The 24,642-nt window shown below is 36.0% G+C and overlaps 3 protein-coding genes and 1 pseudogene across 8 annotated transcripts; 2 read left to right on the plus strand and 2 right to left on the minus strand.

Moving 5' to 3' along the window:
- Nucleotides 1-669: 669 nt before the first annotated feature.
- On the minus strand, nucleotides 670-2,132 carry LOC111306783 (uncharacterized). The gene has a single exon (XM_022904692.2). The coding sequence runs from the start codon at nucleotides 1,973-1,975 to the stop codon at nucleotides 863-865; it is 1,113 nt and encodes a 370-aa protein (XP_022760427.2). The 5' UTR covers nucleotides 1,976-2,132; the 3' UTR covers nucleotides 670-862.
- Nucleotides 2,133-2,839: 707 nt separating this feature from the next.
- LOC111306784 (uncharacterized) lies at nucleotides 2,840-7,738 on the minus strand. 2 transcript variants are annotated; one of them, XM_022904693.2, is made up of 11 exons: nucleotides 7,367-7,738; nucleotides 6,488-6,652; nucleotides 6,290-6,408; nucleotides 5,934-6,008; nucleotides 5,047-5,140; nucleotides 4,880-4,939; nucleotides 4,509-4,574; nucleotides 4,325-4,423; nucleotides 3,827-3,871; nucleotides 3,456-3,555; nucleotides 2,840-3,320 (listed from the first exon to the last, which is right to left on the minus strand). In XM_022904693.2, exons 1-11 carry the CDS (start codon nucleotides 7,487-7,489, stop codon nucleotides 3,232-3,234), a joined length of 1,035 nt encoding a protein of 344 aa, XP_022760428.1. In that variant the 5' UTR covers nucleotides 7,490-7,738; the 3' UTR covers nucleotides 2,840-3,231. The 2 variants fall into 2 exon arrangements, with proteins under 2 accessions (XP_022760428.1, XP_022760429.1); XM_022904694.2 differs by lacking the exons at nucleotides 4,325-4,423; nucleotides 4,509-4,574 and having other exon boundaries at nucleotides 7,367-7,727.
- A 495-nt stretch (nucleotides 7,739-8,233) lies between these two features.
- LOC111306785 (uncharacterized) lies at nucleotides 8,234-12,346 on the plus strand. Of its 4 annotated transcripts, XM_022904696.2 has the most exons (9): nucleotides 8,234-8,633; nucleotides 9,000-9,245; nucleotides 9,498-9,645; nucleotides 9,823-9,904; nucleotides 10,132-10,317; nucleotides 10,523-10,715; nucleotides 11,190-11,266; nucleotides 11,423-11,573; nucleotides 11,798-12,346. In XM_022904696.2, exons 1-9 carry the CDS (start codon nucleotides 8,367-8,369, stop codon nucleotides 12,092-12,094), a joined length of 1,647 nt encoding a protein of 548 aa, XP_022760431.2. In that variant the 5' UTR covers nucleotides 8,234-8,366; the 3' UTR covers nucleotides 12,095-12,346. The 4 variants fall into 4 exon arrangements, with proteins under 4 accessions (XP_022760431.2, XP_022760430.2, XP_089607537.1 ...); XM_022904695.2 differs by having other exon boundaries at nucleotides 9,498-9,904; XM_089751411.1 differs by lacking the exon at nucleotides 10,132-10,317.
- A 142-nt stretch (nucleotides 12,347-12,488) lies between these two features.
- On the plus strand, nucleotides 12,489-23,468 carry LOC111307155 (SAC3 family protein B-like; annotated as a pseudogene). The gene is made up of 18 exons (XR_016331895.1): nucleotides 12,489-12,814; nucleotides 12,986-13,133; nucleotides 13,545-13,862; nucleotides 14,519-14,821; nucleotides 14,923-15,185; nucleotides 15,607-15,702; nucleotides 16,023-16,255; nucleotides 16,799-17,045; nucleotides 17,363-17,583; nucleotides 17,675-17,934; nucleotides 18,204-18,304; nucleotides 18,384-18,599; nucleotides 19,192-19,580; nucleotides 19,660-19,751; nucleotides 20,103-20,197; nucleotides 20,294-21,115; nucleotides 21,189-21,303; nucleotides 21,617-23,468. The product of XR_016331895.1 is annotated as an SAC3 family protein B-like (transcript).
- Nucleotides 23,469-24,642: the final 1,174 nt, after the last annotated feature.

Here is a 24,642-nt window from a genome sequence, read left to right on the forward strand (position 1 = left end):
GGTCTCATCCCCTGATGAGAGAGACAAAAACAGCAATCTCCAAAGAAGAACAAAGAGAGAATGAATGAATAAAAAGTAAAATTTGCCTATGAACTAATAACGCAAACATCGGAAGAGAGACGGTGTAGAGGGGAATAGGTATGATCAGCCTAAAGATAAATATCCAAAATGCACCAAAAACTGCCTCTGGTGTTTCACAACAAAAAGGTAAAGTTTAATGATCAAAATACCAAACTGATATAAAAGTACTTAATAAATCTAGCACACAATCATTTCCCCAACTGCAAACAAACACTGCAATGACAGAAAGATCTCACAGAAGAGACATGGACATTCATAATTATATTCAAGTGACTGAAGCAAGGAGTGAGGCAATAAGATTCAAGATAAGTTCTCGGAATTAGCCCATAGCTCATATGAAAACAATCTAATCTCTATTACCACAAAGGAAAGTGCAATAAAATGCATAGACAACTCTGTTCAAATACAGACCAAAAGCACAGATTATAACCAAAAAAAAACTTGAAAAAGAAAATCAAATACCACATTCACCGTTTATTGATCATAGCCTTTAATATTTAGAACAAACACATAAGTTATAGAATTACTATTATGAACAAACACAATTCTGCAAATGTTTCACATAGAACTGATGTATATTTATGAACATTTAAAGAAAAAAAGACTTATATAATTGAATCCAATCACTGAGAATTATTTACAAATGGACTACAATGTTTAGGTAATCTTTTATTATATGTAAACTATAAAATTTTAATTTAAAAAAAATCATCTTAAAAATACCTGGATACTACTAATATTTAACACTTGATTTTCTTTCCCTTCAGATATCAATATTAAATCAAGCTTTAACAGGCTGATCCTCATCATCATCATCGATATCCCAACTCAAATCCTCTTCCTCCGCAACACTGAGCCGCTTACGCAGATCAGCTCTATTAGCACTCCCAACATCTTCCCCTTTATTGTCGACACTACTCTGAATCTCCTCAATCTCATCCCATCCTTCCTCCTCAGGCATAGACAGCTGGCTTGAAACTACCGAAACATCACTATCCTTACATGAACCTGATTTCTCTTCATCATTTTTTGACCATTTACCACCATCTTCACTCAAACTCTTCTTCTCACTCTCTACATTCCCGATACTCTCCTCATCATCCTCATCAATATCCCAACTCAAATCCTCTTCTTCCTCCCCCGAAATTGCGCGTTTAACAAGCTTAGCTCTCGCCTCCTCTGTTTTTATTAGATTACTCAACTTATAAAAATAATTACTCCAATATCTCTTATATTCTAATTCATCAGAAACAACCTCTTTAAAAATATCTTGAATAACTAAATTTTCATTTAACAAATCCTCAATTTCCCCTTTTTTCTCTTCCAAATTAAACCCTAATTTCCAATTCTCAAAATCCTCCAAATCCTCTGGTCCCATACAGTATGTACTTTTATCTGATTGAAGCGCTCGAATTTGCATCTCAAAACGATTGTACCGTTTTTCATTAATGCTATTATTACTAACATTTAATTTTGTATTATTAGAATTTTCAGAATCATAATTATCACCGTCGGGCGGTGATAAGAACGTGTGTTTACCGTGAGAGATGATTTGAGCCGTTGATTTCCAAACGGAGCTACCGATGTCATCAATAGCCTGTCCCACCGACTCGAGCTTTTCCTGAGCAACGGAAGCGCCGACCTCGAGGGAGTCGTTGACGGCACGTGAGGCTACGGTCTTGATAATCTCGGTTTCCTTCTTTAACCCGGACCCGAATTCCTGGAGGTCCTTTCGGTAGGATTCGATCACGGATTCCGACCGGTCCGCAAGGGCTTTCATTAGGCCGCCGAAGCTCCACGAGGAGGATGATCCCGGGTTCGGAGTCGGATCCGTGGGTGGATCGGAGGATTGGGGTTGGACATCGTCCGAGAATACAGATTTAAAGAAATCCATTGGAACCTGCACAATTCAATTGGAAAAGGAAAAAAAAAGTTCTTTTCTTTTTCTTTTTCTTTTCTAATTCTTCAGTTTTATAATGTGAATTAGGGTTTTTGGAGGGATGTTGAGATCATGTCATGGCGGTGGAAGGAGATAGGGATTGCCGATTTTGAAAGGTGTTTTTTGTTGGGACACGTCAGCTTTTATAAATACGTCTCTAATTACATTATTCAGACTTATTTGATTAATTAAAATTAAAATTTTAATCATATTTATTTGATTACTTGGTAAAAAAAATTTTTCTAATAATTTAAACTAACTTATTAAGTCGTATAAGTTATTAAATTAAGAAACGGAAAATTAGCATTCAATCATTTGATCGAATGTGATTAACGTATGATGTATAAAAATAGGATTCAAAAAAATAAATAATTTAATTTAATTAATTCATATAATCATTTTTAAAAATTTATTTTTAATAAATTTTAATTTCAATTCTTAATACCTATAACTTTTTTTTTACCATTAAATTATAATTTCTTTTGTAAAAAAAAAATAACATTTTTAATCTCTGCAAACTATTTTTTTTTTTTTCTATTGACCTCATTTTTATATATTTTGAAAATATCTTTTCTCAAATAAATATTATATATAGAACCAAGAGAAAAGAATAACCTAATTTGAATTGAACCAAATCCCATCGTTCCAAATGCTCAGTCCTTACCTCAAAAAAAGGAAGGCTGTCAAGTTTTTTTGTATAGCAAGCAGCTTGGTTTAATACTCACTCTTAGAAAAGCTACTAACATTGCAGCAATTCCATCATGTTAATGTCCAATGACTGAAAATTTTTCCAAGGATTCAGGACAAAAGAAGTTAAAGGACTTACAAACCAAACATTGACTTTGTTAGGGGGAAAAATGTTTCCGATAATGCCACACACCCGGATCCAGGGATCGAATTAAGGCCATACAACATGATTATGATATAACTAAAACAGAAAGATTGGCAGATGATTCATATAATCATCTTTCACGACTTGAAAATTAAATCTAGTTATGTTTCTTCACGCCTTGTACAACAATACCATATTTCAATGACACTCCTAGCAAGATATTAGAAGGGCTTACTATTTCTCATATATTCTCTTATACCAAAGCTCTGATAATCCTTCGATGCAAATTTCTTTCCTCGGCAAACAGTTCTCACACCATGGAAGATCATCACTCAGAATTAGCATTTAACAGAAGAAGTAGACAACAAGTAGAAGGAAACTAGCATTTAAGAATTGGCAACCGGGACACTCTTTCAATTTCCTTGATAATTAGTTCCTTTTCCTCTTCAAATTGATCGTCTTCAGCACCTATGATGACAACGATTTCTTAACAGGTGAGTACAAGGACAGCTAAGATAAAGGTTTCAAATGGAAAATTTATAACCCAACCACTTCTCTGGTGCCTTTTCTTTCAGAAAAATGTATGGCCAAAAGAACAAGTACCTTTTCCTGAGAGATTTTGAAGCAGATCCAGCAATTTCTCATGGTTTTTTGCCAGAATAATCTTTACTTCTCTTGGCTTGTTAGGATTAGCAACAAAAACCTGCATGTGAGTAGCAAAGGAATGAAAACAATAAATTAGAACAATTCAAGCAATTTATGAAGTAAAATTTATTTTCTTTTTATCTAGGTGATATAAGAAATTTGCATCCAACAGTCCAAGTAATTTCATGACAATGAGAGCCAATTGGCTTTGGAAATAAAACAGAAGAATACTCCATTGAACAATGTGCTTGCCTGTGGATAGGCCTGTGCTGGGACTAGCAAAAAGGATGTGTGTGGGTGTGTGTGAGTGAGAGAGAGGGAAAAACCACCTTGAAAATGTGGAAAGCAGAAATCTGAATGTTTTTGCTTGAATCCTGTTTTGACACAAAACGAGAAGAAAATAAAAAAGTTGAATTATATAACCGACAATTTCAAACAAGTTCTTATCAACGGTTAAGATATTTAATGTACCAAGGAAGCAAACTGGGACAATCTTATCAGACATTCAAGAAAAAACAGACGGCTCAAAAGGTTGCACTAGGTCCAATCTATTAAAAGTTGAATAGCCAAAATAAGATATAATAAGTTGAAGTAGCTTCCATAAAACAAATATACCATCCTACACTCTTGGCTTTCACTATCACATCAACTCATCTTTCATATCTCTTCAGGCCCAATAATGGACAGCGGAAGATGCAAGGTTGTATGATGGTTGAATGTAAATTATAAGTCATTTGAATAACACATCAGGACTGCCAATGGATAATTCAACCCAATTGAAACCAAAAGAATCGTAAAGGAGAAAAAGTACAGTTAATAAGAAGCACCTTCAGCAATGTCATCATGACTTTCAGATACCGAACTTCTAAAATGTAGCGCTTCATTATATGGGAATTTGGAGGCTCCAAAAGAAATTCCGATAGAAGCTAAACCAAAAACATTGCAGCATTACCAAGCGCCATAGCAACAGAGCAAAACTAGAAGGAAAAGAGAGAAACAGCCAGAACCAACCTTTAAAGATTGCCTTCTTGTCACATAATTAGAAGATGTCAAGAGTTTTTCATATAGATCAAAGAACTGGAACAACATTATCTTATTAGATAAGCAAAAAGAGAAAACAGAAAATGAATATTTCCACAAACTTATGAAGAAAGATATCATCACAGCTCTTCAACATGCAGATTGATCAGGAGTAGTTGCACTTGATGTCCCTTATCAAAAGGGTACATACAATATAAAACATTCTCGAAGAAGTTTTTCAACCGAGCAAATCATCTAGGTTGAAAATGCAATCAACATAAAGTCCTAAAGCAAAATTGGGCTCCACCTAGATCATTTAGGAGTCATAAAAGATATGAGATGTAAAGTGTATGTAAACGTACCTCATCATAATGAGCATTCAAATATTCAGATACCAGCGTTCCATGTTTTGTAAGAAGATCCTGAGGAATTTCAATCAATGACACGTAAGAGGAAGAAAGCATGGAGCCTGGAAACGTATTTACTTAAACTAAAGTACCAGTAAGACTTTAAAACTAATAGATCTAACCTTAAATGTTGAAAATGCATCAGAAGCAACATCAAAATTGGGCAACTCCACAAATTTGAAGAACAACACAAAGCTAGCAGACTTTAATATGTATCTGAAAAATCACTACAAGATTTAACTGGTGAAAAAGTGAAACTTGCTTTTTAGTAAAGAAAATTTGCACCAAAAACACGAATTTAAAATGAAGAAAGTGTCCTAGCGGCCAATTTTTCCTCCTTTAGTTTACTTGGACTATTTCATAGACACAAACCAGCTAAGAGTTTGACATCTAACAAGAGCAGCAACTGGCACTTCTAAAATAAGTTATGGGTCGCCAATCTCTATACCTCACCAGCTCCTGAATTATCCAGTATGCAAGGTTCTTTTACTTGAAACCTTCATAATATGCTTTACACTTGATCTTTTAAAGCAGCCCAGTTTAAATATTAAAAGGAAGTTTATCTCCAGGAACCTAATTTTCAAGTTAACATCATCGTAAGATATTGAAAGTGATTACTCAGTCTACTAAGAACCGGAGTTGTATCTGAATGGTATGCCAAAAGCAACATATTTCATGCATGTTCTGCTTCTTCACTACCTCACCTCAAGTAAGTCTAGTGTATAATCCTTAGTAGAGACTAGACACCTGAAATCATAGTGGGAAAAGAGTATACAACTGTGGCTGATGATTGCAATCAAGGAAACATGCAAAGCTGGCCACAAATTTAGACAATATAGAATACAATAAAGAAATTTACAGAGCTTATGTACAGCAAGAAATACATTTATTTCCTTTTCAGAAATCATCATTGAGGAAGAAGCAACGTTTTTAGCCAAAGCATCATTTTAGCAACAGCATTAAGTACTTCAATCATATGAAAGAAAGTCATAAAGCTCGAATTTCTTACTGTGCAAGTGTTGGAAATTTGATGCACTCCCTCAACATATTTCCGCAGTTTAAAGCAATTTCCTTGTTATCATAGCTGCTTGCAAAAGATAGAAATAAGTCTTGCACACCCAACTTTAATGATTCAATAGCACATATGGCTTTGTCCAACTTATTTCAGTACACATACTGGTCAATGCCATCCTATAAAGATAAACAACCCATTCTAAACACAACAAAGAGAGAGAGAGAGTCACATTAAACCAGACTTATGCGTATTTGATAAACATGTTATAGACAACAAATGATAGAGATTTTCAAGCAAAAAAAAAAAGGGCATGGACACAGATAAATGTATAAATGGCATTCATAACCTACCAAACTACAAGAAAGTCGAGTAACTCCAAATGGTTCTCAATGTACTCCACACAGCAATATTTGGAGTCAATTTGTTGCTTCAACAATATGGACCAACAGTGTACTAAATCTTTTCTTGCCTGCAAAAACATATATTACATTAGCATGCTTATTAAATAACCAAATATGAGCCAAAATAGTAGAATATCAAGAACTTACTTCCCATCCCAGTATGGGTAACTTGTGAATAACGAGAGCAATAATATCCTCTTTAGAAATTTCAAGTACCAACTGTGAGACTTGATCCACATTTGGTTCAACCTCCCCATCTCCAGATAGCATGCATCTCATTGTCACAAAATTCTTTTCAACTTCTTCCATAGCCTAAGACAATATTAAAAAACCTATCAATATCCAAATTCTTAAACTGCAGCCAATTCTTGATTTAATTTCAGAACATAAACCTCATTGGAAACTAAATCCCAAATTTTCACTCCAGGCTAAAACAAAAATCGTCCATCCTCGGACTCGGACCAACTTATTATTTTATCTACATTGCCATTGAAAAGTAGGTTAACTGGCATTAATCCCATGAGACAACATTAGCAGACATGGACACCGGACAAGCATTACCTTTTTTTCCCACAGGATTAGAACTTGAATATCCCAGTTGGAGGTCTTATGTTAATGGAATTATTAAATGGGAGAGGTACCTCCATTTGTGTAGCTCAAAGGGCAATGGATTTTCATATGTACAAAGTAGCAAATTATTAACCATTTTGTTTCTATTGACATTTGCATACATGACAGTCAGTAGCATTTCATTCAAGTTGGGAAAGAAAAGAGCACCAAAGATATGGGAAAAACAGCAAAGTAAATGACATAACACGTAAAATATCTCAAACAACCAGCAAAATCAACGCTAAAAAATCACCAAATCAAATAATTCTTAAAACCCATTTCATAATTTCAATATTACAACAAATTTGAGACTTATTCACTTAATCCAAATCCAAAGAAAATTCAAAGCATGCATGAAATTACACCAAACACAAGCATAAAAAAAACCCCAGAAAGAAAAGAACAAAAAAAAAAGACCTTTTCAAGGGCTCTAACTTCAGCAACGGTTTTGGTATCGAGTGCCATGAGGCTGTCCTTGATCGCTTTGGTTACCTCCTGCGGGGTTTTGGGCCTTGACGGCTTGAAGAACGAGAAGGACATGATCGATCAAATGTTGAAATGATATGACCCAAATTCAATTCTCTCAATTTCGCTTTGATGAAGGAATTGTAGATTGAGAAAAGGTAAAAGGATCGGTTGATCTGTTGTTAATCATGGAGACTTTTCACATTTTTTTTCAGTTGAAATTATGAGAATTTTAGAAAAACAGAAATTCTCAAAAAGTAAAAAAAAAAAAATGCAAACAACTAATTTTTTATCTAAAAAAACAATATAATTTTCCATATTATAATACTATCCTTTTTTTTTATTTTTAATCAATATATACTATTTTTGTTTTTCTACGGTGAATTTTGAGTGAGGAAGTCGCGTTACATTATTTCACTCCCAAATTAAATCATAATAAATATATAAAATAAATAATTAAAATATTTTTAGTGTGAGACTTTAAATATTTTAAAATTAATTTTATTTTTAAATTGAAAAACAATCTAATAATTTTATAATTATGTAATTTTTTTCTTTCATTTTTTTTTATTTTTTACCATTCAAATCTAATTATTTTTAAACTATTACTCCATCGTTTATATATATTTTTGAGTCTGATTAATGATTGTTAAATTATTATATTAAAAAATTATATTTAACTTTCTTGCCTTAAATTCCAAATAAAAATCCTAAAGTTCTTCTAATTACAACTCCACCGGAAAATTAAAATAAAATAAATAAAATAAAATGGGGGGCATTAGCGGAAATAAAAGGAAACGAAGGGGGATTCCCAGATGCGCGCCGACTCCACCGAGAGCCCAAAAATTTATACCCAAAAAACATCCAATTCTTCTCCTTCATTTTCTCCATTTAACAAACAGATAATTTTCATTGTTTTTCTTTTCCAGACCTAACGGCTCTGAATTATCCGATGCGTGGTCATGATTGGATCAACACGTGTCTTCCCGACGACCTCATCCTGGAGATCTTACGCCGGGTGGATTCCAAAGCCAGCCATGATTCCTGTTCGCTCGTCTGCAAACGCTGGCTTCGTCTCGAACGGCTTAGTCGCACCACCCTCCGAATCGGCGCCTCTGGAAGCCCCGACCTCTTCGTCATGCTCCTCGCTCAACGGTTTGTCAATGTCAAAGCCGTTCATATTGACGAGCGATTATCCATTTCTTTACCTGTCAACGTGGTAATCAAACCTCAAATTCGTCAACTTAAGATTAATTTTCTGAATTTTTTGCTTAATTTTTTAATAAATTTGGCATTTTATGCACACTGAAAATGCTAATTATTATAATATTTAAATACTTCGTTTGATTATCGCTTCTGTTATTTACTTAGCAAATTGTAGAACGAATGACTAAAATTTAAATTCGATTATAATAGAATTAATCAATTCATGTAAAAGGAATATCATTCATTTTTTTTAAATACATTTTTAATATTGGAATTTTCAGAAAAACATTGCTTTTTCTGTGGAGATGCAATAAGGAAATAGTAAAAGCAAAGACGAAATGATAGACAGTTAATGAGGTAGTTTAAGTTGTTGGTGTAGGGGAAAAGGCGTGGCAGAGATGAGAACTCGCTGACATCTCTCAAGTTGCACTACGCGGCTGAAAAAAGTGGGTCTGAGGAAGAGGATTGCGAATCATTCTGTTTGACAGATGCTGGTTTGACTGCGGTTGCTGATGGCTTTTCTAAACTAGAAAAGTTGAGCTTAATCTGGTGTTCAAATGTTACAAGTTTGGGAATAATGTCCCTTGCACAGAAATGCTCTTTCTTGAAATCCTTGGATTTGCAGGTAATTCATTGTTTTCGAGTAGAGACTGTAGAGATATTTTTCACTATGATGTAGCTCAATTTGGTTGTTTCGCTTATTCTTTCAACAAATAATTCTTTATAATAACAAGTGATGTACATACACCGCTCTCAAGTGTCCATCCTCAGTCCTTAGTGCTTAAACAGCATCACCATATTTTACAAATCTTTACTTGTCATGTTCTGTAAGTAATGCTGTACATAAACTTCAGTTGCTTATGATGTTTTTCTCTAGGGTTGCTATGTTGGAGATCAAGGTCTAGCTGTTGTTGGCAAGTGTTGCAAGCAACTTGAGGACTTAAATTTGCGTTTCTGTGAAAGCTTAACTGATGCAGGATTGGTTGATTTGGTCACTGGTTGTGGGAAATCATTGAAATCTCTTGGTATGGCTGCTTGTGCCCGAATAACTGATAAATCACTTGAAGCTGTGGGGTCTCAGTGCAAATCTCTTGAGAACTTGTCACTGGATTCAGAGTTTATCCGCAATAAAGGGATCCTTGCTATTGCCCAAGGATGTCCTCTTTTGAAAGTCTTGAAGTTACAATGTATTAATGTTACAGACAGGGCTTTGATAGCTGTGGGAGTTTCTTGTTTGTCGTTGGAAATGTTGGCCTTACGCAGTTTCCAGCAATTTACAGATGAGTTAGTCACCCTTCCTTTATTTCTTATGCACAATGAAAGAAATATCACCCTAATTGAATTGGATACTTGAAGTTTATTTGATCAACTAGCACCCCTCTAATTCTATCTTTTGGAATGAAAAAGTGGAGCTGTTTCAAACTTTTGTTGTCTAATTCTATGTTCTATGTATTACTATGTTTTTGATACATGGTATGATTGTTGAAGTATAAGTTTGATTTTTATCTTAGGGGTCTTCGCTCTATTGGGAAAGGGTGCAAGAAGCTAAATAATCTGTCTTTGAGTGATTGCAATTTCCTGGGTGACAAGGGTCTGGAGGCAATTGCTACCGGCTGCACTGAACTTACACATCTTGAAGTAAATGGTTGCCTCAATATTGGAACCATTGGTCTGGAGTCTGTTGGGAAATCTTGCCCGTATGTTCCTCTTTTATTTTTTCCCCTGCTACTCACCTTTTTAGGGGCAAGACTCCCAGGCTTTAACAGGAGCTAGAGCTTATACCCAATGCCTATTGTTGTGCATTCTTGGGCTTGTTTACTGTAGTTAATCAAACATTCCCATCTTTCTATCTTCTTGAAAATTTAGAATTATGACAATTCTGAAGTTCTTGACTCTTTGCAGGCGCCTTACTGAGTTGGCTTTATTGTACTGCCAAAGGATTGGTAATTTTGCTCTTCATGAAGTTGGAAAGGGCTGTAAATACTTGCAAGCTCTTCACTTGGTAGATTGTTCTAGCATCGGAGATGAAGCAATTTGCAGTATAGCAAAAGGTTGCAGGAATCTGAAGAAACTTCATATTAGGAGATGTTATGAGGTCTCTCTCCCTCTCTCTCTCTCTCTCTATGATGGAGGTGTTCCTTCACCCTTAATATGCTTCAACCATTACTATTGACTTACCTGGGTTATTCCCGTTCTGCATCAGGAAAATCTTTTTGCCTATTGAGTGGAATAGGGAAAATGTGTGCATCCAGATTTAATGAAATTGCTCCCCCCCTCTCCTTCTTCTCCCTCTCTCTCAATTCTGTCTTATGCATGATTCTTTTCTATTCTATGTAAGATGGCAATTGGGTGGTTTGTTATTTGAAGAATGTAGTTTGAACTTCAAATATTTTGAGAAATGTTAGAAGTAAGAATTTTACAGATGATTTAGTGCTTCATCTTTTGAGTTTCTGTCGTGTGTAGACCTGCTGATTTCTTTTGGATACTCTTTCAGCCATTGCTTTTTCAGTTTCAGCAATTACTAGATGTGATATAAATTTGTAACTTGTATTCTTTTCATTGTCGATAGGTTGGAAACAAGGGAATCATAGCTGTTGGTGAGCATTGTCACTCTCTCACGGATCTTAGTCTCCGATTTTGTGATAGGTGTGTATCATTGTATTTTCCTTCTTAGTTTGTGTGGTAATGTTATTTCTCCATGCTGTTTCATCTTTCGTGTTTTCAGCTGTTTGTGATTTTTGTTTTATCTGAAATATGGTGCACCTACTGGTATTTTATCTAAGTTTAGCCTTTTTCTATTAGGGTGCGGGATGAAGCTCTTATTGCCATAGGTCAGGGATGCCCCTTACAACATCTAAATGTCAGTGGCTGCAACCAAATTGGTGATGCTGGAATTTTAGCCATTGCAAGAGGATGCCCTCAACTCACTTACCTAGATGTGAGTGTTCTCCAGGTGTGCTCTCCCCCTCATTCTCCTTGCCTTTGCTTCTCTATGCGCATGTGCTTTTGTTCTACTTGGTTTGCATGTTCTGGTCATTATGTGGCTCCTTCTGATGCCGTATTCTGATAAAAATATTTTCTTTTCTGAATCTCAACTGAACTTCAATCTGATTGTTATTTACTTTGCTTTGGATTCCTTTTCAATACTTGCTTTGCTTATTGATTCCTCAACGGAAGAATTTGGGGGATATGGCACTGGCCGAGTTAGGAGAAGGTTGTCCCTTACTCAAGGATATAGTGCTGTCACATTGCCACCAAATAACCGACGTCGGTCTTTCCCATCTCGTTAAAAAGTGCCAAATGCTGGAGTCCTGCCACATGGTGTACTGCCCAAGCATAACTGCTGCCGGAGTTGCTACTGTGGTTTCTAGTTGCCCCAACATAAAGAAGGTCCTGGTGGAGAAATGGAAGGTTAGCCCTAGAACCAAAAGAAGAGCCGGTTCGGTCCTCTCCTATCTCTGCGTGGACCTATAGTTAGGACATGGAGTTGTGCATATGAAGCTGTCCACATTTCAAACAGTCTGTCTAATGCCTTGCCTGCTTATTCCCTGTTTGGTGTCACTTTCCATGTATCAGGGTTCTTGTTTTATGCGTTTTCTTTTAATAAACTTGTATATATTTTTAGTGATAGAAATTTTAGCAATAATTTTATGCAATTTTAGATGTTTTTTGATATTGTAAGTTTTGTTCAACACTAAATAAGTATTGGATTTTCTTTTCTTTTTATTTTTTTTCAATTTTAAACATTTAGCTTGAATTTTTTTAATTATTTTTTCCTTTAATTTTTTCTTTTTCCAATTCTATGGACATCAAGCAAATGGGATTTGTACTATGGCCAAAAATAAAAAATAATGTGATTTTAATTTGGTAATGAGGGCTCCTGTTTGGTCGCCACCCGGTCGTGATGAAGCAAACGACGTCCCTTAGTTCGAACAAGAACGGCGTGTTTAGAGAATAAGCAAATCTTGCTTTGTCGATTACTTGTCGACTCGTGATGGTGTAAACGACGTGCCTGAGAATAGGCAAAGCATTGACGGTTTCCAGATTCAAAAGAGCCGCCCTTTTTCTTGGCACATTCGTTTCACCGTTGTCAATTTCTCTCTCTCGCAAAAAAAGAAAAAAAACCATGCCTAACGATTGCGGTATCGGAGCTTTGTGGATCATCAGCAATCTTGAAGCTGTCGTTTTCTCCAGGTTTAATCGGATTTCGTTTTCCATTTCAAATCTATCATTTATCTGAACATTTTTGGGATTTCTATTTTTTTTGTTTTAAGATTTGGAAATAAAGCTTGACATCACTTCGAGAAATGCTCAAGGTCCAAATTATTTTAAAATATATAAATTTGATTTGATTTTAATGTTCAGGAGGTTTCCTGTGGTGGATAAGCAGTGGCGAGCTGATTGCCATAGTGAAAACGAGAGCTCCGTCGGCGATCCTGCTAAATGGATTGTATTTTCATTGCTTACCTCTGATTCAGAGTTAGCTGCCGCGTTCTCTGAGAAAAAAGATAAGGTTAGCTAATCTTGTACCATCTCTTTTCAAATCTCTTTCGTTAGTGACATGAACATTAACTTCTATTATTTGATTACCGTTTTTAAGCTTAAATTGCATATTATAGATGCCTGAAAGATCGATGCAAAGAATTCTTTGAAGATGAAAGAAGCAGAAAAAGAAATCAATGAAATCATTATAGTTAACGCTCCATTTGTTTGTTATTTTGCTAGTTAATTTTTGCCTCTTGAAGCATAGACTAAAAGAATGAATTTGGATTCGAAAACAAAGATATTATAAAAGTAACAACCAAATATAGCTATGTGATATAATCCTACTTTAATGATGTTAATTGTTTTGCTTTTCAATTTTTAGTTTCAATTTCGATATCTGTGTTTTGTTAATTTTGACTTGTTTTTCTGTCTTTTATAGGGAGGCTTCAGTTAGTGGATTTGGTATGCATATGATGCAGTCAATAGAAGGATCGGATTCATGGGTTGATGATCTAATTAATTACGCATCATATTATAGGCCTTTGCATAAACAAAGAGGAGGAAGGAGATAAAGGGTCCTTATTGCATTCTTATACTGCCTTCTGTTGAGCCCGGATCGGATTCATGGGTTGATGATCTAATTACGGATCATATTGTAGGCCTTTGCATAAACAAAGAGGAGGAAGGAGATAAAGGGTCCTTATTGCATTCTTCTACTGCCTTTTGTTGAGCCCAGACATGTAAAGGCTTATACAAGGTTGTGTAAGAGATCTGATTGTGGAAATGCTGTATGGCTGATGAATATTTATCTTCTTTACTCCTTGATCTTCCATCCATCACAGGGTATTTTAAGTTACTTGCGATATTATTCAGTAAACATAGTCCTGGCAGACTATCCCCAAATTAAAAAAAAAAAAAAAAAAGAACCCTACAACTCTTTCTGTTTCTTCATTTTCCTCTGCGAAGAACTTATCTATTCTGTTTGTTCACCACCTCTATTTTAAGCTGGCTTTTCACAGTCATTTTCTATATTTTCTTGTTTTGTATCACTTTATGCATCTTTAATGTAGAAATAGCTGTGAATGAATGTGAATGATTCTGTCCTGCATCCTGTCAGTTCCTTCTGTAAAATGTCTCGTATGGAATAGAAAGCCATCACAAATTTCCTATCATGTAATTTTTTCTGTTGTAATTGTGACTAAACTTGTTGCTCAGCTTGTTTGGTGCTTTGAATTCGTCATAGAACTGTTTCACACTTTAACTGAAACAGAACTTGTCTAGAGTTTTTTTCTTAATTCTGTTTTTTAAAAGGTTCATCATATTTAAGTTCATTACACAATTTTGCATCCTCACTGTTACTAGGGAAAAGGGACATGGCCTATTGTTTTAGTTCTTTCTCTTCTTATGCTGCAGGGCATTCATGGTGGCTCATGCCATTGGTGATATAGTTACTGGGGATGTAGCAGAGCCTGATGTGTTTGTAAGTGCATCACCATCAGTAGGTGGGTTGTGAAGTATTGGGATATCAGGATTCTCATCAAGGGCAAAACCAGTAGCTGCATCTGTTGCATCTTCTACACTCTCTGGTGCTGCTGTGATGTGAACTCTTTGATCTGATGTTCCAAAATTTGGTTCAAGGCTTTTGGATAAAGATGCACTTAGAAGTTTCATGTGTGGTGTGGGTCAATGCCTTTTGGTTGGTACTTTTTCATTATGGTATTTCCCATCAAAGATGTCCTTGTATACTTTTCTTGTGGACTATCATTATTCATTAGTTTGCCTGATAATACTTAACGATGACTTTATTTTTTATACAGGAAATTTTTTTCTGGTTTGATTCATAAAACAAACATCACTGAGCTCCAATATTAAACGAAGATCCTTTCTTCACCTCCAAAGCAGTAAATTATACCCATGTTTTGAAAATTTTTGATATGTCTTAAAAGCACAGAAACAAGGAAGGAGAAAGAATGTCAGGATTTGGGAAGCATTCAGGTCCAACAACTGCCCCAAAATCCACAAACCCATTTCAGTTCCAATGCCCTCCTCCTTCATCCACTGCCCCTATAGGAACCTCTAGGTATTGTGCTTAAAACTTTGTTCTTTTATAGGCTGTCTCTAATTTGATCTGTCTGTGTTCAAAGTTCAAATCTTTAAATTTTTGTACTTCTCTAATGGTTTCTTATTAGTTGGGGGTTTTAGGAGAATATTTGCATTGAAGGAAGGAACAAAGAATGTAAATGAGGATGAACCTTTATGATTCTTTATTAGGGTTTAAACTGCTAATTGGACTGCAAATTTAAATTATTTTATACCAATTATACTATTTGGGAAGGAGGTGCTGAGTTATTTATTTTTTTTATTTTTGGTGGATGATTTTGGCTTTTGGAAGGTGGAAGTTACTTTTTTTGGGGTGAATCTAGAAGCATTTCACTGCTTTAGTTGCAAATTTGGTTCCTTTCCTGTTGATTTAAAACTTATGGATTTTGTTCTGATCATAGGGGAATTGAAGCTGTAGATAGAGTTCACTCACCAGCATCAGTTATTAAGAACTCCAGTCCTGCCATGAGATTATATCAGTATGGTGGAGTCCAAAGGTAAGAACCTATGCTAATTTGTAACTTTGTTTTTTATCTATTTATTTGCTGTTCATTTTCTTCATTGCTCAAATTGCCTTCTTTTGTTATGGTGATATGACTACAGTTAGGTACCATGCAACCTTTGAGGGACAGTTTTATATCAGTTCTATGACCCATAAATAAGTTTTTGCTATCGAAAATTACATCAGGAGTTGAAAATTGCATGTCATATTGTATTGTCTAATATCTGTTTTCATGTGGCAGTTTTTTTATTATTATGAAATATCGCAATTTATTTGTCCTAGAATGCTGATTTGATAGTTCTTATTTTCTTCCAGGCCCATTGAATCTCCTCCTAAATGAGCTGATGGGCAAATTTCCTTAAACGATTATGATGCCCAAGCTCATCTCAGGCCACCTGCAGTCACTTCATATGTTGCTTCAAGGAATTCTGGAACTAGTGTTACAGCTAAGATTGCTCGATTTCAAGAGTCAAAGAGGACTGAATCACCTCTATCATTATCTATAGATGACACTGTCCAAGAAACTCCAGTCAAACAATCATCCAAAGGCATGTTCATGCTGTCCTTTTTCAGCTTCTTGCATGAGATAGTGTCATCTTTTTCCTGATATTGGATATGGAGTGGTGCAATTTGATGACATCTTCACTTGGTTTTTCCCTTTTCTATTCCTTTTTCTACTAGAAACTTTTCAAGATGACTTCCATTTTTTTTTTTTTAGTTGTTGTTGTAATAGTTCCTTCTACCTTATAGAAGGGTGTCTATCAAGATGTCTCAGAAACTGTCGTCTATCCACTTTTTAAACCCATCTTAAGCCGTGTGGCTTGAATGTGATTTGACCCTAGTTGACATTACTATCTTATTAAAAATCCAGAGTGACCATTTCTTCATTCATACAATCCCTAGTACATCGACATCTTTGATTCTCTTACTTATTTGTGTTCAGTCATGGTCTTGGATTTTCATTGAAGATGTTTGCTTTGTATGGTTGAGATTTTTATGCGGGCACTTGTAAGGATTATTTTATATGTGCTCTCCTCATGCTGAATCCCCTGAAGTAACTAGTTTTGACTGCTGTTTTATTTTTCATGCAGGCCTTCTTTTCATCCCCATTTGCAGCTCAATCCAATCAACTTGCCAGCCACCTATCCCAATTTGCCAGCTCATCAGGACCGGTCTGTGGTCTCACCTCATGTTGGTCTCTCTGATAACAGGAAAAGCATTGTGAATGAAGTGCCTGATATGCAAGCTCCAAAACAAGGCAGGCTGCCTACCCCACAGCCTGCTGATGAATTTACTCAGGAGCATCATCAGTTTGCTCACAATGGCTCTAAAAGGTGAGTATGCAATCTTAGCGGATACATAAATAATTTTTTTCCTCGTTTTATGTGTTTGACAGCCATGATCTGAAAAGGTAAAAGATTTCTTTTTTTCCTCAATTTTCTTGCATAAGCATGAGGACACTATCTTGATAAAGTGTTAAAAGTCAAAACCGGCAGTGTTGTATGGTGGGGTTCGCTCAAAATTTTGTTTGGAATTGGGAGATAATGTGCTCATTCATACATATTTCTTTACCGTCTTGCCATTTTGATTGCATGTAGTTTTGTGCATTCCTCCTCCTTTTCCATCTCATTAACTCAGTTATGTATTCTTGCAAGCCTTCAGGATCTCCTCCAAGGTTAGGTGCCAAGTCAAATAGTCTTTCTTCTGGCTCTGATGTTCTAATTCGTCCGAGATCCTTGCCTTCTGGGAATGGTGTTGTTTCTCCTGCAGTGATAAACACTGGGCCTCCAGTTTCTAAAGGAACAAGGTCTCCTCCTTTAATTTACCATGATGAATTTCAGGAAAACTCCAGTCCCTTTGAAGATGATACTGAATGGTAAAATTTAATATAGAGTGAAAAATTTAATGTTAACAGTTGATTATAGAGATCATTTTATTATTAATTTTAATCTTCCACATGATTGCAGAGAATTGCAGGCCAAAGCAAAACGATTATCTCGTTTCTAAGCTGAATTGACCAAAACTGTTCAGATGAGTCCTCCAGATATTGCAAATCAAAGATTGTCTGCAAATAGATTTCAGCACAATGTGGAAGAGAGGAAGAAACTTGTTGGGGAACATTCTACAGATTCAGCTGGGGAGTTCTTGAATGACTGTGTTTTATCTGATTTTGAGGGCATGGAAACATCTAGAGTTATCATTGGGTTATGTCCAGATATGTGTCCAGGAATGTGCCTGGACTCCTGAAACCAGCAATGCTTGAAATAAACTTTGAGAAACATATTTAATTATAATGTTGATGAAGAAACTTCCATTCTTGGAAACAAAGAAAGTCCCATTGTATATTTCATCTCTTAAGCTTCAGTGTTATCTGATTACATGTGAAGCAGTTATCCTATTACATGTGAAAGCAGTTATCCTATTACATGTGAAAGAGCTGTCTAGCTGACAGCAGTTTCTCTGTTAATGTGCTCCAATTCTTGCTTGAATTTTCATTGTCAGAAAGGGCAGAAAGAGAAAGAAAAGGTGATCTGGACCAGTATGAACGCTTGGATGGTGATAGAAATCAAACAAGCAAATCCCTTGCTGTTAAGAAGGTAATTTAAAACGAAACAGCTGTTCTCTGTGATTTGTTTGTGATAAGGAATGACGGATATGCTTATACTTACTATACAGTACAATAGGACAGCTGAGAGAGAAGCAAGTTTGATACAGCCCATGCCAGTTTTACAAAAGACAATAGATTATCTACTGAATTTGCTAGATCAGCCATATGATGACAGGTTTCTTGGAATATATAACTTCCTATGGGATAGGATGAGAGCAATTTGAATGGATCTGAGGATGCAGCAGATCTTTGACCAAGGGGCTACCACTATGCTAGAGCAAATGGTATGTCCTTGCAACTGTGTCTTTCTTATCTATTGGCCCATTATGGTGACTCTTTGATACTTATGCACGTTGGGTAAAAACCAATCCAACAAAATATTATCGGAAAAAGTTCATTGTAGTTCATATGGATTGATGGAAAGTACTCCTGTTTATATTGCATAAATCATTGATAAATTGCACATTATAATTGTTCCTGTTGGGCGTTTAAATGAGTACCGCCACTCTGATTCTTGCCCCTTGTTATCTTTTTATTTTCCCAATTCAAGTTGCAAGCTGCTGCTGCTGCAGGAAGGTTTTCAGACACACAACATGTGTCGTCATTTTGTAGCATGATACTGCTGCCGCTAAAGCTTCTGACCTTTTTATTTCCATGAGTTACATGACAATCATACTTAAATTGTTCCCACTTATATTTAGAATGAACAAACAAACATAGCTGTTTTATGATCTTGCCTACATTTTTTATTCATCCATGTTTACCTCAGTACCTGAAGCACAAGCTGTAATTTGTTGCATTTGGAGACAAATATCTAAGTCATGCTCTGATTTGTTCTCTAGACTAATTAGTGATGCTGGTCACTGTGGCTGTCAGATAAGGCTTCACATAATTGCCGTGTATGAATTATGAGAATACACCAAAGGAGGGGCTTCTCTGAGGGATTTGATGCACATCTAAATATTGAACAGACGAACAAAACATCAGTCCAGTTATTCCAAATGTATGGTGATCACAGAAAGAAAGGAATTAATGTTCTAAAAGAAAAAGGAGTTTAGAGGTTATTATGCACTCAAACTTGACAAGCATCCTGGGTATAAAGTAAGTCAATACAAATGGTAAATTAATTATACAAACTTCAACTTTGCTTTGAAAATAAGCACTCCCCATCATGTTGAACCTGCGGAGCTCCCATTGGAGCTTGCTAAGATGACTCCAGAGATAAGACAAAAGCCAGAAGTGCTATTTGCTTGTGATGCTGCTAGGTTGTTACCTCCCTTCAACTTTCATTCCCACTGGGGTGGTATTAAACTTGGTTTAACTATTAACTCTTGGCACTTCTAGGGCTTGCAGAACGGGTAATTTTGTTGCCTTCTTTAGACTTGCAAGGAGGGCAAGTTACCTTCAAGCATGCTTGATGCATGCTCATTTTTAAAAGCTAAGTATGAGGAATTATTCCCACTCCTCCCACCTCTCCCCCTCCGACAACAGAAATCTCTCAAATTCTTTGTTTTGTGTCCATCCTATATTATATTCCTATTCCTTCCTTTTCCTTGCTTTGCTTCTTGGCAGCAAAAGCAGTTTTGGAAGGATCATGCCTGCAGGAGCAAATGCCTTTTCTGTATATCACATTCCATTGCCATATTAGAGTCTCACTACTTTGTGCTATTTATGGAAGGCAAGTCCTCTCAAGTTTAAATTGTGACATTCACTCTTCCGTGCTGCATAACACTTAGTTCTTTTCTCTTTTCTGTAATCATTGGGTGATAAATTATGGTGCTTTGATCAGTTGCGAACCCAGGCCTTTGCTTCTCTACACTCTAGTCTCCAGAACAACAGCAGCCTCCCTGTTACCCATGTTGCCAGGTGGCTTGGGATTGAGGTAATGTTTCTTGCTTAAAATGGAAAGTACATTTTGTTTTTTCATCTTCATGTTAAGTTCCTTCTTATCTTATCTGCTTCTGGTGGTGAATTTTAGGAAGAGGACATAGAAAGCATTTTAGACTACTATGGCTTTTTGATAAAGGAATTTGAAGAGCCATATATGGTGAAGGAAGGTTCATTTCTTAATGCTGAAAATGACTATCCTACCAAGTGTTCAAGACTGGTTCATCAAAAAAGATCAAGAACAATAGCTGGTGATGTTGCAGTTAATGAAGAAATGCCTGATTCTAAACTTGTTCCTTCTCCAAAGGATCGTGTGCAACTGCATTCACTGACTGAGACATCAAAAGATGTCCCACAGCTCCAAGATGGACTTATCAAGTCTGGTGCCTCCAAACCATTTAATTTCTCTTTGGCTCGTAGTTCCCCTAGGTCACTGCCAGCTAAAGTTGTGGTTATGGAGAAAGCAAACAATGATGCTCTTTTCAGTGTATTGCCAGAGAGAACAATCACTTCTGGCATGGAGCAAATTCCATTGCCAATTATGTTGCAAGCATCTCAGCCAGAGAGAGCACCTGGTGGTATATTCAATTGCACCGTCGAAAACTCCATACCTCGAAGTATGGCTATTGATAATGTAAAATCTGTGGCAGTGAGATCCCCTAGTGGCAAATATGATTATATTATAACGAACTCAGTACCTCAAACTATGGCTATTAGTGACTTAAAATCCCTGACAGAGAGACCAAGTGATGAATATTGTTATACTTTGGAAAGTTTGGTGCCTCAAGGAATGGCTGTTAATTATTTAGGAGATAAAGCTTCTGGATAGTCATCTAGAAATTGAGAATCAGGAAATTGTAGTGAATGGTCAACATAAGGAAGTTGCTGAAGCAAAACTCAAGTCGATCCTGAGGTCTGTAACATTGTCAATCTGGTTTTGGCTGCTACATAGTGTTATATTTTCTTACTGGCATCTCTCCTGTCAGGTTGTGGAGCTGACTTGCTGCAAAGCAAAGAGAATTATGTGAACAAAGGCGGTTGGCTGCTGAAGCTGCACTAAGTTCATTACCACTGGGAATACTAGTTCGGCAGAACATTGATGTAAGAGTTTTTTCTTATTCTACTTTAATTGCCAGAATGTATAAATAGTTCTAGGTTTTTCTTATTATTAACCGTGCAAGTAATTCTAATTTCCAGTTGCCATTTCTTATTTGAGGCATTTACATTGAACCACAGCCCCTCTTTCCTCCTGAAAAGGATAGTTTCGATTCCATTGCTGGTGGATGTGATATTTATTCATTTTAATTGCTACTTGCATATTTCTATGATTGTGTGTATTCATACTGCATTAGTTGGCAAAATTTTTCTGTCCATTCACTCTATTTATTCTTATTCTTTTATTGATCCTTTGTAGCTATGGGGCACATTTGGTAAGCTTGATTTTGATCATGTAATGAGGGAGAGATGTGAAAAACATGAAAGCTCATGGTCAAGGCTGAATGTTTCAGACGTAGTGTCAGGTATATTGGGTCAAAGAAACCCAGATGCGAAATGCCTATGCTGGAAAATTATTTTATGTTCTCCTGAGAGCAAACAAGGAGATCAACTGATGCAGAAGAGCCAGGTTACTCATTTGGCAACAGGCCCATGGTTGTTCTCTATGATCATGCCTTTCACAGAAGATAGTAGTGATGAGGATTTAGCAGTCACGTCTCCTGGTTTGTCCATATGGAAGAAACGGGTTCCCAGCCTATATGGTACGGATCTAACCTGCTGTTTGTCTGTTGTGAAGGATGCAAATTGTGATAATCTGGATGAGGCAGTATCTGGAGCAAGTGCAATTTTGTTCCTTGTATCTGACACCACGGAAGCTCCAAAAGGTGCAACTTCATCATCTTCTGACACCAATTCTTCCTGGTTCATGCTTACCTCTGCTGGTCTCAAGTGGTTCTTATAATGTAGATGGTTCAGATCCTTCCTCAGTTATAGTTAATGAATTGGGGCTGCATGACATTGAGAAATCACGATTAAGTGGCTTGTTGGTTCTTTTCCTTGTCGGTAAGCAACATCCGAAACACTTGAATGGGTTTTTCAGTGATGAACAGTTAAGGGAAGGACTGAAGTGGCTGGGCAATGAATCACCTCTACAACCTGTTCTTAGTAGTGTGAAGACATGTGAACTTGTTTTGTCCCACTTGAGTCCTTTATTGGAGGTGTTGGATAAGATGAGTGATTCTGAAGTAGGTCCAAATCACTGCATCTCAGTCTTCAATGAAGCGTTGGATTGGTCATTGGGAGAAATTGCTGCTGCTGTTAAAGCAAATTGTACCAATTGGCCTTGTCTTGAGACCATGTTGCTGAAAGATTCTAGCGATGAGCTTTTAGCAGTGAAGTTGTTCTTACCAAGTTTGGGGTCGAGCTCAACAGCAAAAACTGCACCACTTGAATGTGCATTGAGAGATAGATTGTAGACTTCCCAGTTTTCCTGATGACATATCATGGTTGCAAAGAGGTTCCAAGATGGGGAAAGATATTGATAACCACAGATTGCTACTCGAAAAGTGCTTGATAGAATACCTTACACAATCTAGCAAGATGATGAGAATTCCTCTTGCTACAAAAGAAACGTCTACGATGCTACAAAGAAACACATGGCTTGAATTGTGCTGCTTGATCTACAATCTAGTGCCAAACTGGATCACAATTGGTGACTTATGGGTTGATCAACTGGGACCTGCTCTTCATCTTATATTTTACAGTGCCATCATGTTGATCCGAAGTCTAGAGATTTACTTAAGTTACAGCTTGAAGGTTGACACTTCACCTTATTGTTTGAGCCATCCATCTCTAGATGAAATAATTGAAGTTGACTCTAGTCCCCTCGAGTCTCAGAGGATTGGCTTGGATCCAGAGCCTTCTCAATTAGAGACAGCCTTCAACATTGAAGTTCCGGAGGCTGCTACACAGACGCATGAATTAGCTATTGCAGATAACATTGCTTGTATAACCAATAAATCAAATAGCAGTTATGGTAAAATAGTGGTGACTGGAACAGAAGAAACTGATAGATTAAGCCAGTTGTTGCAGAAATGTAACATAGTACAGAATTGTATAGGTGAGAAGCTTTCCGTTTACTTCTGATATGTCATATGTTTTGATCTAATGTTTCTTTTGGATGAGTAAATGACAAGGCTTTTCACCTATTAGGCAGCATATCCCCACTCTTTATCTCTTGCTCCCCATGAAAATTCTCTCTTCTTCCAATATCTTCTTTCCAATGAATTGATCTTTAAATTCCTTCTACTAAAAACACGAAAAATAGATTGTCTACAAATCAATCTACTTACATATTTTCATTAATTAGACATTATTATTTAATTTTTCATTTGGATACCTGATGAGAGAGAATAATACAATCATAAAATGGCACTCGTGACATGGTGCGGTGAAAAGAATTCTTGCCGTAGATCCATTATACATCCAAAAGAATCCCAAGTCAATCTCAAAGATTAGTTTCTACTATTTCCTAGACCCATTCTTCTGCATGGATATTTAATCATAAGACGGACCAAAAATGGATTAAAAAAAATTGCAGCCCTAGACCTCAAATTTAGGGATTTGCTTTCCTTTGACATTAGAAAATTGCATTTGTTAAGAAGCAAAGAGTAAACCAGCTTATCCAGAATGTATCTGAAATTAATTCATGCCCTGACTTTTACAATTTTCATAAAAGCAGCATTCAGAAAGCTCAAAAGTGTACGCAAAGTCAAGCTACACCTTGCAATTTATAAAGCTATAAAGCTACAATACAAGAGCTTTCCGGGCCCTCTTTCCAACAAAAATTTTTTAATAGAAACAGCAAGAGAAATCATGATTACAAAATTAGTTGAAGTGAGATTTTTTTTTTTTTGTTTAATTCGAAAGGTGATTAATCCCCACTAACTCTGCGTTAGACTGCTAGGCCACGTGTTTAATTTCAATAGCTTTTTTGTCATGATTATTGAATGATTTAGTAGAAAAAGATCATGAATTTTATATTGATTATATATTAAAATCAATTATAAAAAAAATATTTAAATCATTTTTAAATTGTAAAACGTAAAATTTATTGAATTAAAATAAATAATATCTCATAAATTAATATAAATCATGACATTTACATTCTTTCAATCTTTTTTATCAAATCAATTTATACCTACCATAACAGTTCTTTCAATATTTCTTAGTTATATAAACTTTGATTCTGGTATGAGAATTCAATTTAGAACAGAGGCATTACCAGAAAATGTTCTTTTCTGGTATCTGATTTGAAGCATCCAAATTGATGAGCTTGATGCCTTGATTGTGAATATCAGCAACAGACTCTGCAGATCAAAGGGTTTATTCCCCTCAATATGGTAAGAAAATCTCACCACCACCACCATATTTTACCTTACATAA

This window comes from Durio zibethinus, chromosome 22 (genome assembly GCF_047325235.1).
Source record: "Durio zibethinus cultivar Kanyao isolate XHJ-2024 chromosome 22, ASM4732523v1, whole genome shotgun sequence".
NCBI classification, from domain to species: domain Eukaryota; kingdom Viridiplantae; phylum Streptophyta; class Magnoliopsida; order Malvales; family Malvaceae; genus Durio; species Durio zibethinus.